At 40.8% G+C, this 17,744-nt stretch overlaps 1 protein-coding gene across 1 annotated transcript in view; it reads left to right on the forward strand.

Annotated features, from left to right (window-relative positions):
* Positions 1 to 17,744, forward strand: part of PTPRD (protein tyrosine phosphatase receptor type D) — a 1,658,801-nt gene that overhangs the window by 1,635,369 nt on the left and 5,688 nt on the right. Inside the window, exons 38-41 of the mRNA XM_045020490.1 lie at positions 428 to 554; positions 1,641 to 1,766; positions 7,722 to 7,876; positions 11,884 to 12,019. Of these exons, the coding sequence (XP_044876425.1) occupies positions 428 to 554; positions 1,641 to 1,766; positions 7,722 to 7,876; positions 11,884 to 12,019 (544 nt within the window). The remainder of the gene's footprint in view (positions 1 to 427; positions 555 to 1,640; positions 1,767 to 7,721; positions 7,877 to 11,883; positions 12,020 to 17,744) is intronic.

Raw genomic sequence — 17,744 nt, forward strand, 5'->3', positions numbered from 1 at the left:
CTTTTGCTGGAGGCATTAAGCTGTTGAATGAGTTAATAAAGAAGCTGCGTGGTGCTATAATTCATAAACCTAATAGATTGTACGACAGTCATTTCTACAAAATGAAGAAGCACAACTAAGTGTTTCCTAAGTGCTTTTTATGACACACAAAATTGAGCTATTAGAGTTGCATTAAAATTTAAATAATAATGATAAAGACATACATCATAATATTAACAGAGCAATTTCCTTCACCAAGTTCTAAAAATAAAAAATGCCATTGTTTGATTAAACAATCTTAATAGGTTTTTAACGTGCTTACCATTAATAATATATATCTTGTCCTTACTTTTCCTCAAATTTATATTGTCTCAATAGAATGTTTACATATAAACAGAGAGCATTTGAGTGTCATCACTTTGGGTTTTTTCCCTTGTTTTTGATGTAGGCAACAAAAAGCTTACATAGCTACACAGGGACCTTTGGCAGAGACAACTGAAGATTTCTGGAGGATGCTCTGGGAGCATAACTCCACAATCGTAGTCATGCTTACTAAACTGCGAGAAATGGGCAGAGTGAGTATTGTTTTCATAGCCTTTAAACTTTGTTTCTTTAGGAGAATTCACACCTTCCTATAAAATCTCCAAAAAGTAAAGATCAGCGATAAAGATCAGTGATCGTGTCGAACAATAAAATTAAATCATCACACGAGAGGCTAAAAGTCTTAACTGTTCCATTTCTGGGTTTCTTTACATCCCAACTTTTCCTGTGTACTTATTATGCTGACCTTTGCAGATTCAGCAGCTTGTTTACAGTGTTAAATCTCATTAAGCTTCCTCTTGGTATAATAGAAGGATTGAACTAGTTTACAGAAATGGTAGGATTGTACCAGTATAATAATCTTGGTGTATGGTAAGTGATATCAGAATCAGGCTTTATATTTGGAAGACTAGATGGCGCAGGGAATTCATAATAGCTATAAAAGGCTAGATCCTCAGAGGCCAAGGGGCGCTTGAGGCAAATGAAGGGAAGGAAAGGAAAAATGGCCTTAAGATTTGAATACCCTTATGAACTGAAATCACCAAGATTTGCAGATTTTGAGGCACTATGTGATCATTTTTTATAAAAATTCAACTGGTGTGCGGGGAGCAGTTCAGAAGCTATATGTTGAGTTCATTGCGGACCTGTGAACTGGAGGCCTGAAGATAACTTTTTCATTCCTTTTCAGAAATTTTTATTTATTGGAAAATATAAGGAACAGAGTAGTTAAAAAAAAGAAAAAGAAAAAAGGCTAGTGGCCAATCTAAGTCTAGTTCTTAGTGGGCTGGTGTCAAGCCACGCCATCGAAACTGATACTAAAGCCCCAGGTGGCAGCAGTAGCCCTTCTTCACAGTGTTGAAAGTTGGTGGGACAAAACCGTTTTTCAGCATTGTGACTGATGCCACAGCCCAGCAACAGGGCAGTTTGGAGACACTGGCAATGACACATGCCAGAGCTGTATCTATTTTATGGACAAATAGAAGAATTTAGGTTTTAGTTCTGTTAGTAATGGTGTTCTTCATGAGCACTGAATTTGCTATAATTAAAACAGATTATAACAATCCTCAGTGATGAAGACATGGTCATTTGTAACACGGAACTGGACTTTTATTTTTAAATAGGAAAAATGCCACCAGTACTGGCCAGCAGAGCGTTCAGCCAGATATCAGTACTTTGTGGTGGATCCCATGGCAGAGTACAACATGCCACAGTATATCCTAAGGGAATTCAAGGTCACAGATGCCAGGGTAAGTTAGCTCAACATCATTCTGTTTTCTATATGTTTATAAGGAGTCCAGTCTCTCCCCTTTTCTTTTTTATTAGCAATGCCTTAGGGACATTCTTGATTCCCAGACCTAAGCAATAGCCAAAGAGAAGGGAAAGATAATAACAACCTTGTAAGAGAACAACTGGCTGTAATTCAAACATAACATCTGGGCAGCACAACTTTTGGAAAGTTCTGTGTATGTGTTTGTGCTGAAAAGCATTAGCTGATTAGAAGGCCATGTTCCCATTCATTTCTTCCTCCAGACCCTGCTTGATACTTATTTTTGGAATTTTCATCACTTAAAGCTGTAAATATGTTGTTGTTCTACACAGCTCTTTAGGTCATGCATGCTTGAAGGTTAATATGGTGCGATTTAAAAACCGCAGAGCAAACAGCATTCTTAAGAAAAGTTGACAAGCTTTGCACATTATAATTTGATTCTTGGCATAGCTTACTCTTTAGAGTTCTAATGTGTCTGCAGAGAAGAGCTACACAGCCATGACCCTGGTTTGCTAATTTGCATTATGCATTCCTTATCTGGACTGCTGAGTCCAAGGTTCAGCATTGATGGAAAATTAACTGTATATAAACTTATTTTTATAGGAATATCTTTGCCAATCCTCATATTGTCATTTCTAACACTTCACATGGTATGGTAGGGAAACCCCTACCCTGCTCCATTTTTGGACGCACTGTAGCAATACTGTTGATTGCAGCAACATAGCAAGATGCTGTACTTTCAAGAAATAAAATCACTTAGAGCTCCAGATCCATACCCAAGAAATTAGACATTTCATATATAGGGGACCAATATTTGATAATGGGCGCGTCAATCCAGTAGAGAGAGGTATAACATGATCCAATAGCTGGAAGTTAAAGCTAGACAAATGTAGAATAGAAATTACATTCGAAATTCTAACAGTGAGGTTAATTAACCAATGGAATGACTTACCAAGTGGGTTCTCTCTCACTTTCAATTTTTAAATCAAGATTGGCTGTTTTTCTAAAAGATATGCTCTAGTTCAAACAGGAATTAATTCAGGGCTGTCCTATGGCCTGAGTTATACAGGATGTCAGGCTAAATGATTACACTGATCCCTTCTGCCTTATAATCCGTGAATCTATGATTTCCTTCTATTATTATGACTAGGTTGCTGATGCTAACATAGGCTACAGATAAAGGTAGATTAGTCACTCGAAACACTTGTGGGTATTCACCCACGAAAGCTTATGCTCCAATATGTCTGTTAGTCTATAAGGTGCCACAGGTCTCTTTGTTGCAGTTAGCTAAATGGCATTTTCACTAACCACAGGGAACTTTAAGACTAGTATTGGGCTAAAGAGGCTGGAGTTTAACTTAGCAAAGACAAAAACAGGCACAGTTTGGATTGGTTAGCACTTTATGTGAACTACCAAAATAGAGTGAGGTTCATATAAATGAGCCATCTCTAGGTAACAAAGCCGGAGAAGGAGTGGCTCCTTTGTAGATAGTTAGTAAAATCATTCTGTTCCTCCTAAATTGGAATATATGCAAGTGACGTGGGTAACCAGTCACACATTACAGACAGTGAGTAGCAAAGAGTCAAAGATGTAGCTGAAGAGGATCGTTTGCAAACAATCCCCAGGATAAAATGCGTTCACGTGGTATTCATCAAAGAGTTTCGAGTTAACAAACGCATTGTTTGTAAAAATTAGTAGTTAGTTTGCAAATTGATAAAAGGGCAAAAGTTATCAAATAACTTGTATGCCACAAATAGCTTGCCTCGCCATAGTATTAACACACCTGCTAAAAAGTTCATTGCTTTAACCTGTGAGGAGTACGCCTCACCAATCCTGTTGTACCACTCCAGAGTCCCTTAATGTTTCCCTAGTTTTGAAGACGGCATTGCCCTAATGGTTCCAGTTGTGTTAAATGACTAACTGACAATCTTAGAGAGCTATATGGTCTGATTATCCAAGGTGATGAGAACCTGCGGCTCCCACGGACTTCACTGAAAGTTGTGGGTGCTCACCACATACTAAAATCAGACCTATTCTTTTCTCATTGTATGGAGTGCTTACATGACTAATTTACACTAACGATAATGGAATTTATGTAACTAAATCACTGGCATATCCAGAGCAGAATAAACACTTTATTGTTACCATTCTTCCTCCCTTTGATGTGTAATGTCTTTTGTAAGTTGATAATATCATCAACAGTCTGGTATGCTGCTTTTGTAGATGTTATCACTGTATTGCACGGTGAACTGTCATAAAGTCCAGGTAACCTCCATAACTGCTCCAATCTATGATTTCTAACTGCTTTACACCCACTGTCTCTGTAAACTATGAGGATCATCAACTTGGGGCAGTTTCATGCAGCACTAGCCTATTAGTGATATGTATAAGAGACCATTATATACTCTATAAGCTCATTGAAAGGCAGTTGAATAGCCCTGGTGAGAGGCAAAATAGAAGTCCAAATGATCAGTCAGTCAGTAGGGTTACACATTAAAAGTAACCTGGACCTCTTTTGCTCAACACAGCAATCTGAATGTTTGTGTGTTGAAAACAGCACTTTTTACTCTGTCTATGTAAACTGTTACAAATATTTTTAAATAAAGATTTTAATAAAATTTTATACTTGGAACTTGACTGCTATAGGGAGAGATATCTCACTAAAAAAAAAGCCACACCATTTATACTGCCAGCAGCATGGGGAAGAGATAACATAAGAGATTGTAGATCCGTTCCCAATCTACTTTCATGCTAGTCTAAATCATCAGAGTGACTTTATAAACTATGGTATAATCATTAAATAACATGTAAGTTCTGTTAATTGCTGTTAAAGCAGGATAGGAACAGGTTTTACAGACTCCTGTCCCAGACAGGCCCCTTTAAAGTTAAACCTTTAGTGACAAGTATGTTTCACAATATAGAGATAGAAATTAGTGATGTTTCCAGCCACTGCCTGAGCAGAGTTTTGTCTTAAATTTAAAGATAATGTAGGTCCAGTAGATGCTTCCTAAGCACACGAACACTAAAGGACTGCTGTCTCCCTTGTTAATTGATATCTAGAATAGACACCAACTCCATGGGTGCTGCTCCGAGGCTGGACCACCCACAGGGAAAAAATAGTGTGTGCTCAGCACCTACCGGCAACCCTGCTCATCAGCTCTTCCCCCTCCCTCCCAGCACCTCCCGGCCACTGCGATCAGCTGTTCAGCAGCGTTCAGGAGGTGCTGGGGGCAGGGCACGCTCAGGGGAAGGGGTGAAACGGGATGGGAAGAGGCCGGATGGGGTGGAGCGGGGGTGGGTGGAGTCTCGGGGAAAGGATGGAGTGGGGGGTGGGTATTGAGCACCTCTGGGAAATGACAAAGTCGGCACCTGCGATAGCTAGGATGTTGCCAAAGTGTCACATAGGAGGTTTTCTGTTCGCTTGTTTGCTCGAGAGAATGTGAGCCGTTCTGTTGCTAGAGCACCTCTTGCCAGTTGATTTATGGAACTGCGCTTATAGTGGCTTTGGAGGGTACATTGTAGTGCATCATTCGAGGGAGGAATGATACCATGGCGGCCATTACAAGGGAAGAGAGTTTTATCCTGGGAAAATGACATTTTAGTAAGAAACATTAGCAAATAGCTTAAGTTGGGCTTCTTAAGGGGTGTAGTGCTCTTAAAAAACCACACAAATTGTGCTCACCGGGTGCAGTTTTTGAAATATGCATTTATTTAAATTGGAGTAAACAATTTTTTTAACACTAGAGAGCTCATTGTCACTGAGGTTTTTTGAGGGGAACACTAAGGATTGGTGAGTCAGGCTTAAACAACGTCTTTGTTGTTTCACTGGATTTTAGTGAGAGCGCTGTGTAGAAGCTCCCTGTTTTTCCCACACATTTGTAGACCTGAGAGGTAGAAAGCCCCAAAGTACTAGTAGAAAAATAGGAACAAGTGATTGCTTTTTGTTTTGTTAAATTTTTTAAATGACCTATATTTCAGTTGTCAGAGCAAGCATGGCTAAATATTTTGGTGGAAAACTCCTCTGGCCTCTACCTTCCAATCTGCTTTTTGGGGGGGTTCCCATAATTGTTTAGATGATCCATTGGTTTCACTCTGTAAAAGATCATTTTGAAGAAATGACATCTGGTGCTAGTTTTCTCTTTCCTCTCCTCGTACAATGCCACAGTTACAGCCTAAAGGCATGGTGACATGGCATATGTTATTTCTGTTTTCATGGCAGAAAAGTGGATGCCTTCAGGAAGTGTAAGGTGTCCAGAAGGCATGAAGGTTAACAGCAATAGCTCAATGTGTGACAATCCTTTTAAAAGTCACAATTTATACAGATTGACAGTGTTCAAAATCAGCAAGCACAACATCTGAGTGTTTAAAACAACTGTATTCCCTAGTATTGTGTTACATTGCATTTTGCATTTACTTTACTAGCCATTTAAATGTTAACCAGGCATTAAACATGAAGTGAAGTCTACATTTGACTTCAATACTTGTGGCTTTATTCCAGAAGTAAGAATGCTACAGTATATGCAACTTTAATAAGCAATAATGCTAATCTTCATTTAAGAAAGTAACCACAGAGGCATGGATAGCTCCTGTAGATTTGTAATGAGAGATGGAATCTTCTATCTATTGCGTCATTAGTTTAAGTCCAGTCCAAGTTGCTAGTGACTGATAATCATTGAGAGTCAGTGGATGTTTAGTGTATGTGAAATGAGTTGGTGGTCTCAGTCTGGCTCCTAATAGACAATTGTCTACATCACAAAAGAACACTATCACAACCGGCATTCTCAACCTCTCTGGCCACTCAATAACAGACCTAAAGGTGGCAATTTTGCAACAGAAAAACTTCAAAAACAAACTCCAAGGAGAAACTGCTAAACTTGAATTAATATGCAAATTAGACACTATCAACTTAGGCTTGAATAGAGACTGGGAATGGCTGAGCCATTACACACATTGAATCTATTTCCCCATGTTAAGTATTCTCACACCTCTTGTCAAACTGTCTGTAATAGGCTATCTTGGTTATAACTACAAAAGTTTTTTCTCTTAATTTATTAGCCTCTTAGAGTTGGTAGGACAACTCCCACCTTTTCACGTTCTCTGTATGTGTATATATATCTCCTTACTATATGTTCCATTCTGTGCATCTGATGAAGTGGGCTGTAGCCCACGAAAGCTTATGCTCAAATAAATGTGTTAGTCTCTAAGGTGCCACAAGTACTCCTGTTCTTTTTGCGGATACAGACTAACACGGCTGCTACTCTGAAACCTGGCATTCTTAGTGGTAGCTTTAACAGAGAAGGAGAGGACTGAATGGGAATGAACTACCTTCTGTAGAGATGGCCCAGCAAAGCAGAGGTTGAAGCATATTGGCCAGGTAGCGTGGGGAAGCTTGCACTGCCGCTGGCCATCCTGTACCTGTTTTCATAGATTCCAAGGACAGAGGGGACCATTGTGATCATCTAATCTGACTTCCTGTATAACACAGGCCATAGAATTTCCCCAAATAAAGAGAGCATTTGAATCTTGTGGGCTATAAATCCAGAACTTCTCACAAGCATTTAATTTAAAAAAAAATCCCACCAGTTAACTGGCTCCCAACTTCCTTGTCCTCAAACTCTCTTTTCCCAGGATCTAAATGTCAGACAATATTCTAGCCAATGCTGAGAGTAATTTGAGCATTGTTGTGGTTAATGAAATTGCCCTTTTATGTCAATGTGGAATAACTGCAAAACAAGAGGAAAAACACAAGCTCATCAGCATTGTGATTGGAAGCATCTTAGTAAATGTGATATTAGCTATCTTTGCTCTTTGCATATTTTTTTCCCCTCCAAATGTACATTTTTCAAAATTGCTGTTCTGGTTTGCTGACTGACTGACTGACTTTCAACTCCTGGAACATTCTTTCGTGGTATACTGTGTATGTCTTTCATTAAAGGATGGCCAGTCCCGAACAGTGAGGCAATTCCAGTTCACTGACTGGCCAGAACAAGGAGTGCCAAAGTCTGGAGAAGGATTTATTGACTTCATAGGCCAAGTTCATAAAACAAAAGAGCAGTTTGGTCAGGATGGACCGATCTCTGTTCATTGTAGGTAAGTAAAAACCCTCAGTGCAGATTGATTGTTTTTCTTGATTAAGAAGATATTTTAAGTTTCAAAGTTGACTTTAGGGGTTAGCTAATTGGTGTGAAAGTGTAGAGATGAATGGAATGACTTCCCAGATGAACTATCAGAAATGTAATAAAACAATCTAATGCAAATCCCTTTTATCCCCTATATTTCAGTAATGCTGAAACTATTTTGTGGTGAAATTCCATTCTGACACTAAAGGTGCCACTGAAATAAGAGGAAACATGATTTTTTCCTTACAAATGATCTTTGCCACAGGATAAAAACAACCCTGGTCTATGCTGCATTCAGCACATAGTGGGAAATGCCTTATAGAGTGATGTACCTGATTGTGTTTTCAATAGTAATTAGCAATGAGGCCATTATGGTGATGGTGATCATTACCGGTAAACGTGCTAGATGTCCTTGAGTAGCAGGCTGGGTATAATCATCAAAATAGGCCAAAGAAAAATGGTTTCTACATTAGACAATCCAGTGTAATTGTAACCATCGCATTCAGAGACTGTGTCCACAGTAAAGTCAGTGTTTTTTGACTGGTCAGCTAAAAGCTCAGAATGTAGAGCCTACCCTCTGAGAAGGTGCTGAATACCCTCAGTTCCTTTTATAAGTGAATTGAGGATGACAGCAGCTTTCAGGATCAGGGCCATAGAAATAATCCTGAGTGAGTGTGTGTGTCTGGGGGGGGTTATTATTTTATGCCAACTTGCTTTGGTTACAATATTCTAAAGTCCCTAGCAGATGGCTAAAGATAATATATTTATCTTTGATCTCTTACTTAATAAATTGCTTTCTATAAATTCCATTAGGATTTTAGAAATTAATTTCGCAACATTAAAGTGTATTTTTGATAGTTTAAATTGTATTGTTTATATAATGGGGGGCAATTAATACAGGTGCAAGTTTCTTTCTGTGGGCTGAATAATGCCCTCTTCTCCCATGTGAAGGCCAAGTAGAGGTTTGGTAGAGGGTATATAGAAACAAGAACGGAAAGGGAAATATCTTACCCCTGCCAAATCCAGCAACAGCCCTTAGTTAAGACTGGATGCACAATTGCTCTACTGCCCTGGTGGACTTTAGTAGCAGCTGGGGCCTCTGTATTTCCCTAAATAGGAAGTTTAAGCTAGTGGATCTGCTGGACCATCTAAACCCCGCCTTTGCTGTGTCCCTAAATACCCGCTACATATTGCTAAGAAGAAAGGCACTGCAGAGCAGAGTTCAGTGGTGCGTAGGGGGTAATGAATTATCTTGCACAGACTCTCCAAGATTAGACCTGTCCCACACTAGGTGACTGGGTCGTTGCTGATGGAATTGATCCTAAGGATCTTGGTCTTGTCCTTGTCGATGTTGAGGCCAACCTGTGATGACGTGGCTGCCACTACGTTAGTCTTCTCTTGCATCTGCTGTTTACTGTGTGAAAGGAGTGCAAGGTCGTCGGCAAAGTCCAGGTCATCAAGCTGGGTCCCGTCAACTCCCAGCAGAGGAAGAAATTAGAAGGAGAAGGTGGGGCTGGATAGGACATACACTACGCAAGCAGCCAACCAACATCACCAGACAGGCACTGCGGTGGAACCCCCAAGGCAAGCGGAAAAGAGGCCGCCCAAGAAATACCTGGCGACGCGACCTTCAGGTTGATAGCAAAAAAATGGGCTATACCTGGAACCAGCTAGAGCGAATGGCCCAGGATAGAAGACTCTGGAGATCTGTGGTTGGCGGCCCATACCCCGGTTGGGGTGACGGGCATGAATGAATGATGAATGACACTAGGTGACTTAGGGATTTATGTGCCAGAGGAGTAGTGGGTAATGTTTGGCCCCGTATGTGGGCTCAGATGAAAAAACAAATGGTGGCCCCTTTTAAGTTCTTTCCAAGCTCTGCCCACACATGATGTTGAAATGAGATGCCACTCACAATAAATTATGAAGATCATTATGGGCTTTGATCCTGCGCCATTGTAAGTCAATGGGAGTTGCACCATTGACTTCAGTGGGAACAGGATCAGGCCCAGTAAGATCATACCTCTTCGTTCTTGGATGCCTTAGCAGCAGCAAAATAGTTAACATTGCTGACATCTAAATTGTCATTATTAGAATCATTCAGAATCAAGATCTTGTGCATATGAATTGAAGCATTTCAAAACCACCTCAACCCCACCTCTTTACAAACTCTTCACTGCTACATAGCTCAATCTCATCCTGCAGCCCTCTTATAAAAAATGCTTATGAGCTGTATTCTGACCTGTTTTCAGGGGATTTATTTGTAAAGGGGGAGACCAGGGAAATTCCTCACCCTCTGAACTTCCTGCTCCCTGGTTCCCTGTAATTTTTCTCTCTTCTATATATTTGTTCTGTGGTTTACTTACCTACCACTCTGACATTAAGTGATTTTTTCCTTCTCTAGGAATTTTACAAACAAATCAATGTGTTACTATTTAAAACTTTCTAACCTCATTAGGCAGTTAATTAAAAAGTAGTTAGGTCAGCAAAGGACTTTTCCTGAAATCCAAGGCTCAGTGGAAATAGTGTACGCTGGGACGAGACATAGGTATGTGCCAGCTTAGTGGCCACACAGGATCCTGTGATTTTATGTGGCCCTTTCTTTGTCAGCATCCTCTCTCAGCAGATTTCCAAGACCTTACCCACCGTGCGGCCGATCCTAACACACACAACCCTTTAAAGATAAACTCTTCCCCCTGCCTCCTCCTAGCTGATAAAACATTTACGAGCCCCTTCCCTAACTGTTAAAACTCTACTGCATGCCCCTAATGAAAAGCATCCTTCCCAACCATGAGGAACTATCTGGATTATGGAACTCTGCCGAAGGCCCTGTGACTTTTACTAAACAGAGGACCCTATGAATAACATGGCTAGCCCTTTTATATACTGTCATAGCAGAATTGAACTCACCACTTTGCTTGAGACACATTGTATGAGATAGGTCTTTAAACGCTGCTAGAGGTATTGTGGACTTGTACTTACATCATTGTTATGACTCTTTAGAAATCCGAAACATCATTTGGTGAAAAGATGCCACACTGTTTAAATATGCTTGTCAGCTTCAGCCCAAAGTAAATGAATCCATCCATTTTCTGCAGACTTTACCCAAGCGTTACACTTGCTGCTTAATTAGGATCTGAAAATGTGGAGATTTTTCATATTATTCAGTGTCTTCCTCATTAACTAACTCTCCAGATGCTTTCTTACTTCTCAAGAACACAACAGTATGAATTAATTCGCTCCTCTTGCTGGTTTAAAAAGTTCTAAATAGTTGTCTTAAAGTAATAAAGAGTCAAAAAATACTAGGTCTGGAAACAATCAGACTTGTTTAAAAGAGCCATCCGTTTTTGTTTCATTTTCAAATTTGTTGTATGTGAAGAGTAAGCATTGTTATACTCCTCTTCAAAACAAGCTATATTTTTTTCACATACACCATATTTATATTGCATTGTTTGTGAGAATATTGAAAATTATGTTAAGTTCTCCATTAAACGATAAAAACAAAGAAACTGAAAGATTAGGCTGGTGCTCTGTCCCTAACTTACCCCTGCATATTTCAAGGGTCTCAGAACAGGGAGTAATCTCACATACCATATGTAACAGGACCGAAACAAGTTGAGATAAGGACAGAGAGGTAGCCTAAATTCTGGCTTCCATTTCTTTTTTCATTTCCAGTTAGACTATTTGCAGGCCAGTGAACCCTCTCATTTTCCCCTACCACACACTGACCACTGTACATTCTTGGTCACAAACAAAATCACTTAAAATGCTTCCTGACTATCCAACTTTCATTGGAAGTACATTAGTACAAATTTGAGTTTGCCAGAGAATGGTCACTTTGTCAATGTGTATAATTTATAGAGCCTTTTCCCGTGTAGATGACCATGTACATATGGTGTATCATATCCACGGCTAAATAATCAGCCAATTCTTTCAACATTTTAACTGTCAATTAACACTCTTTTTTTATTGCAACAGTGCAGGTGTTGGGAGGACTGGAGTATTCATAACCCTGAGCATCGTGTTGGAAAGAATGAGATATGAAGGTGTTGTAGATATCTTCCAGACAGTCAAAATGTTAAGGACACAACGGCCAGCCATGGTACAGACAGAGGTGAGAAGAACAACATACATATGCATTGACTGGGTCAGGGTAGGTGGCTGGGTGGATGCAAGGTTAGGAATGGCAGGTGATGGGAGTGAGGTTTCCACAGCCAGGAATTTATATAGGAGGTATACTATTTACTTTCCCTTCTTAAGTACTGTAGCTATGTATGTAGCCTATGCAGTGCATTTAGGCTATTTCCCATTCTGTGGATAGGAAATACCACAGCCTGGAAAATGTCCATTTTAGTGGTGACTGAATAAGATATTTGTGTGACCCTATTTTCTAAAAGAAGCTTGAGATGGAAACATTTCCCATGTCATTTTGATTTTTTCCTTCATGCTAGTAATCTATATTCATAATCAGGGAGCAAAGTTCGGCCTGTGGGTGCACCCTGTTGGCTTCTGTTCATTGGGAGGGCAGAATGTGTCCCGTGGCTTGAAATTGAGGCTATAGTGTTTTTATGGTTATCCAGACTTCATATAAACACAAATTTGACTGTTTGGCATGAAAGCATTACATCCCTGTGGGGGAAAAAAACCCTAGATTACAACTTTTTGCCCTGGGACACTATAAAGTTAGTGATCTCAGTGTCAGTGAAAGTTCTGCAGTCTGGTGAGGGAGAGGTCTTGGGCACGGCTAGCCAGCCTGTTCCTGGCCCGATTCAGGAATCATCCCAATTCATAAAGAACACGTAAGCACATGCTTAACTTTAATCATATAGTTAAGTACTACTTAAGTTAAAAGGTGCTGAATGTCATGAATTGGAGCCTTTGACTCTCAGTTCTAAGCCAACAGATCAGACCCATAAAAAGAGGGAGAAGGGGGGAGGAAAAGCATTTGTAGGACCTTCTACAGCCTTGGGTGGCTGATAGTGACCATTAAAATGTTTATGATTTGAAATTTAATATTGATCCCTGCACTTTGCCATTTTGCTCTAAGAAAATGACACTTGTTCAGTAAAAATGAGACAGCCCTACTCTTAGTGTTTTACGCACCTGCACACACTTTTAGAATCATAGAATCATAGACTTTAAGGTCAGAAGGGACCTTTATGATCATCTAGTCTGACCTCCTGCACAATGCAGGCCACAGAATCTCACCCACCGACTCCTGTATCAAACCTGTCTCTGAGCCATTGAAGTCCTCAAATCATGGTTTAAAGACTTCAAGGTGCAGAGAACCTTCCAGCAAGTGACCCGTGCCCCATGCTGCAGAGGAAGGTGATAAACCCCCAGGGCTTCTGCCAATCTGCCCTGTAGGAAAATTCCTTCCCGATCCCAAATATGGCGATCAGCTAAACCCTGAGCATGTGGGCAAGACTCACCAGCCAGCACCCAGGAAAGAATTCTCTGTAGTAACTCAGATCCCACCCCATCTAACATCCCATCACAAGCCATTGGGCATATTTACTGCTAGTAGTCAAAGACAAATTGCCAAAATTAGGCTATCCCATTATACCATCCCCTCCATAAACTTATCAAGCTTAGTCTTGAAGCCAGATATGTCTTTTGTCCCCACTACTCCCCTTGGAAGGCTGTTCCAGAACTTCACTCCTCTGATGGTTAGAAACCTTTGTCTAATTTCAAGTCTAAACTTCCTGATAGCCAGTTTATATCCATTTGTTCTTGTGTCCACACTGGTACTGAGCTTAAATAATTCATCTCCCTCCCTGGTATTTATTCCTCTGATATATTTATAGAGAGCAATCATATCTCCCCTCAGCCTTCTTTTGGTTAGGCTAAACAAGCCAACCTCTTTGGGTCTCCTTTCATATGACAGGTTTTCCATTCTTTGGATCATCCTAGTAGTCCTTCTCTGAACCTGTTCCAGTTTGAATTCATCCTTCTTAAACATGGGAGACCAGAACTGCACACAGTATTCCAGATGAGGTCTCACCAGTGCCTTGTATAACGATACTAACACCTCCTTATCTCTACTGGAAATACCTCACCTGATGCATCCCAAGACCACATTAGCTTTTTTCATGGCCATACCACATTGGCGGCTCATAGTCATCCTGTGATCAACCAATACTCCGAGGTCCTTCTAATCCTCTGTACTTCCAACTGATGCCTCCCCAGCTTATAACAATAGTTCTTGTTGTTAATCCCTAAATGCATGACCTTGCACTTTTCACTATTAAATTTCATCCTATCACTATTACTCCAGTTTACAAGGTCATCCAGATCTTCCTGTATGATATCCTGGTCCTTCTCTGTACTGGCAATACCTCCCAGCTTTGTGGCATTCTCAAACTTTATTAGCACATTCCCACTTTTTGGCCCAAGGTCAATAATAAAAAGATTAAATAAGATTGGTCCCCAAACCGATCCGTGAGGAACTCCACTAGTAACCTCCTTCCAGCCTGACAGTTCACCTTTCAGTATGACCCGTTGTAGTCTCCCCTTTAAGCAGTTCCTTATCCATCTTTCAGTTTTCATATTGATCCCCATATTTTCCAATTTAGCTAATAATTCCCCGCGTGGAACCATATCAAATGCCTTACTGAAATTGAGGTAAATTAGATCCACTGCATTTCCTTTGTCTAAAAAAATCTGTTACCTTCTCAAAGAAGATCAGGTTGGTTTGGCACGATCTACCTTTTGTAAAGCCATGTTGTATTTTGTCCCAATTACTATTGATCTCAATGTTCTTGACTACTTTTTCCTTCAAAATTTTTTCCAAGACCTTGCATACTACAGATGTCAAACTGACAAGCCTGTAGTTGCCTGGATCACTTTTTTTTCCCCTTTCTTAAAGATAGGAACTATGTTAGCAATTCTCCAGTCATACGGTACAACCTCTGAGTTTACAGATTCATTAAAAATTCTTGCTAACGGGCTTGCAATTTCATGTGCCAGTTCTTTTAATATTCTTGGATGACGATTATCTGGGCCCCCTGATTTCGTCCTATTAAGCTGTTCAAGTTTGGCTTCTACCTCGGATGTGGTAATATCTACCTCCATATCCTCATTCCCATTTGTCATCCTACCATTATCCCTAAGCTCCTCATTAGCCTCATTAAAGACTGAGGCAAAGTATTTGTTTAGATATTGGGCCATGCCTAGATTATCCTTAACCTCCACTCCATCCTCAGTGTTTAGCGGTCCCACTTCTTCTTTCTTTGTTTTCTTCTTATTTATATGGTTATAGAACCTTTTACTATTGGTTTTAATTCCCTTTGCAAGGTCCAACTCTACATGGCTTTTGGCCTTTCTAACTTTATCCCTACATGTTCTGACCTCAATAAGGTAGCTTTCCTTGCTGATCCCTCCCATCTTCCACTCCTTGTAGGCTTTCTGCTTTTTCTTAATCACCTCTCTTGAGATGCTTGCTCATCCAGCTTGGTCTACAACTCCTGCCTATGATTTTTTTCCCCTTTCTTGGGATGCAGGCTTCTGATAGTGTCTGCAACTTTGACTTGAAGTAATTCCAGTCTTCCTCCACCTTTAGATCCCCAAGTTCTTCACTCCAATCCAATCACCTTACTAATTTCCTTAATTCTTTAAAGTTAGCCCTTTTGAAATAAAAAAACCTAGTCACAGATCTAATTTTGTTTATCCTTCCATTTAGTTTAAAATGAATTAGCTCATGATCGCTCAAACCAAGGTTGTCCCCTACAATCATTTCTTCTATGAGGTCCTCACTACTCACCAAAACCAGATCTAAAATGGCATCCCCTCTTGTTGGTTCAGCAACTACTTGGTGAAGGAATCCATCAATTATCACATCTAGGAAAATCTGAGCCCTATTATTATTACTAGCCCTTGTCTTTCAGTCTATGTCTGGGAAGTTTAAGTCTCCCATGATCACACAATTCCCATTAGTATTTACTTCATTAAAAACATTAAAAAGGTCTCTATCCATACACAAATCAGATCCTGGCGGTCTGTAGCACACCCCAAGCACTATCTCAGGGGAGGCTTTAGTATCTTTCTTCTCCAATGTGATTTTTGCCCAGACAGACTCTGTCTTATCCATTCCATCCCTTCTTATTTCTTTACAGTCTACCTCATCATTGATATACCGTGCTACTCCACCACCTTTGCCTTTATTTCTGTCTTTCCTAAACAGCACATACCCTTCAATACCTGTACTCCAGTCATGACTACTATTCCACCATGTTTCTGTTATCCCTATAATATCCGGTTACACTTCCTGCACCAGAAACTCTAGTTCCTCCATTTTGTTACCTAGGCTCCTCGCATTGGTGTACAAACATCTTAATTCTTGCTGTTTGGCTTCACTCACATTCTTTACCCAGACATTCTACCGCCAGTATCACCTATTAGAATTGTATCTACAGTACCCTTCCTCCATACGTCCATTCTCCTACCTACGACAGTATCCTTTCTTGCTTTGTTTTCTTACCTCCTGATGTTAAAATCTGGTGTGTAGATTAGCTGGACATCTCCCAACCATCTCCCCACAATTCATAGTTTAAAGCTCTCTTAATCAGTTGTGCCAGCCTCCATCCTAGAAGTCTATTTCCCTCCCTACTCAGGTGAAATCCATCCCAAGAGAACAGTCCTCTGTCCATGAATTCCTCCCAGTGGCCATACATCCCAAAGCCCTCCTTATAACACCACTGCCTGAGCCATCTGTTGATCATCATAATCTTGTCACACCTTTGTTGGCCTTCTCTAGGAACAGGCAGAATCCCACTGAAGATCACCTAAGCCTCGATTTCCTTAAGTGTCTCCCCCAGCCTGGCATAGTCTCCCTTGATACGTTCCAGCGAGAATCTAGCCGTATCATTCGTTCCCACATGAAGGACAATCAGCAGATTCTTTCCCGCTCCCGTTAGGATCCTCTTCAACCTCAGTTCCACATCCCGTATCTTAGCACCCAGCAGACAGCACACCCTTCTGTTCTCCGGATCAGCTCTAGTTACAGGCCTGTCTATTCTTCTCAGTAAGGAGTCCCCAATCACATAGACCTGCCTTTTCCTAGTGACAGTGCAATTCCCCTTTCCCCTCTGGCTGCAAGTCCTCTTGATTTCTATTTGCCCTTGCAATCCTCTGCAACCCATCCCATATCCTCCTGGGGCTCATGTTTGGTGTCATCTCCATTGACTCTTCCCCTCTCCTTATAGGGCTTGCTGCTTTTCTCTTCTTCCTTGCCCTCTCACCTTCAGCGACCACCTGCTGTGCCCCTTCTTCATTTTCCAACTCCGCAAACCTGTTCCTGAGCGCTATTGCTCCTTCATTAGCCTTTCTTTTCCTCTGCCTGGTTCGCTTAGTCACATGCATCCACCATCCACTTTCCTTACCCCGCAGTGTCCCCTCAGAGTTCTTTGGTCCTGCTTCCATCTTCAAGTCTGAGCTTTTCCCTTCAGCCTCATCATGTCTTTGCTCCATCATCCGCTTGAACCCCCTTCTAAACTTGACCAGAGTTTCCACCTGCATCTCCAATCCTCAGATCTGTTCTTCCATCAGTTCTTTCAGGTGGCACTTCATGCAGATGAAACTCTTTTCAGGTACCCCCTCCAGGATCATGTACATGCCGCAGCTTCCACATCCAGTCATCTTCATTGTATCTTCCACTGCTTGGGTCACTACAACTGCTGCCTCTGAATTGGTCATAGGCTTCCCACCTAAATCCTGTAAATCTGGGAAACACAAACCAACCCAAAACACCACCACCTACAGCAAAACAAACCCCCAACAAGCACCAAGACACTGCTAGAACACTGCACACTCCCTTCAGTAGCCTGTGTTCCTCTGCCTGC

Source organism: Mauremys mutica, chromosome 6, assembly GCF_020497125.1.
Source record: "Mauremys mutica isolate MM-2020 ecotype Southern chromosome 6, ASM2049712v1, whole genome shotgun sequence".
Taxonomy (NCBI): domain Eukaryota; kingdom Metazoa; phylum Chordata; order Testudines; family Geoemydidae; genus Mauremys; species Mauremys mutica.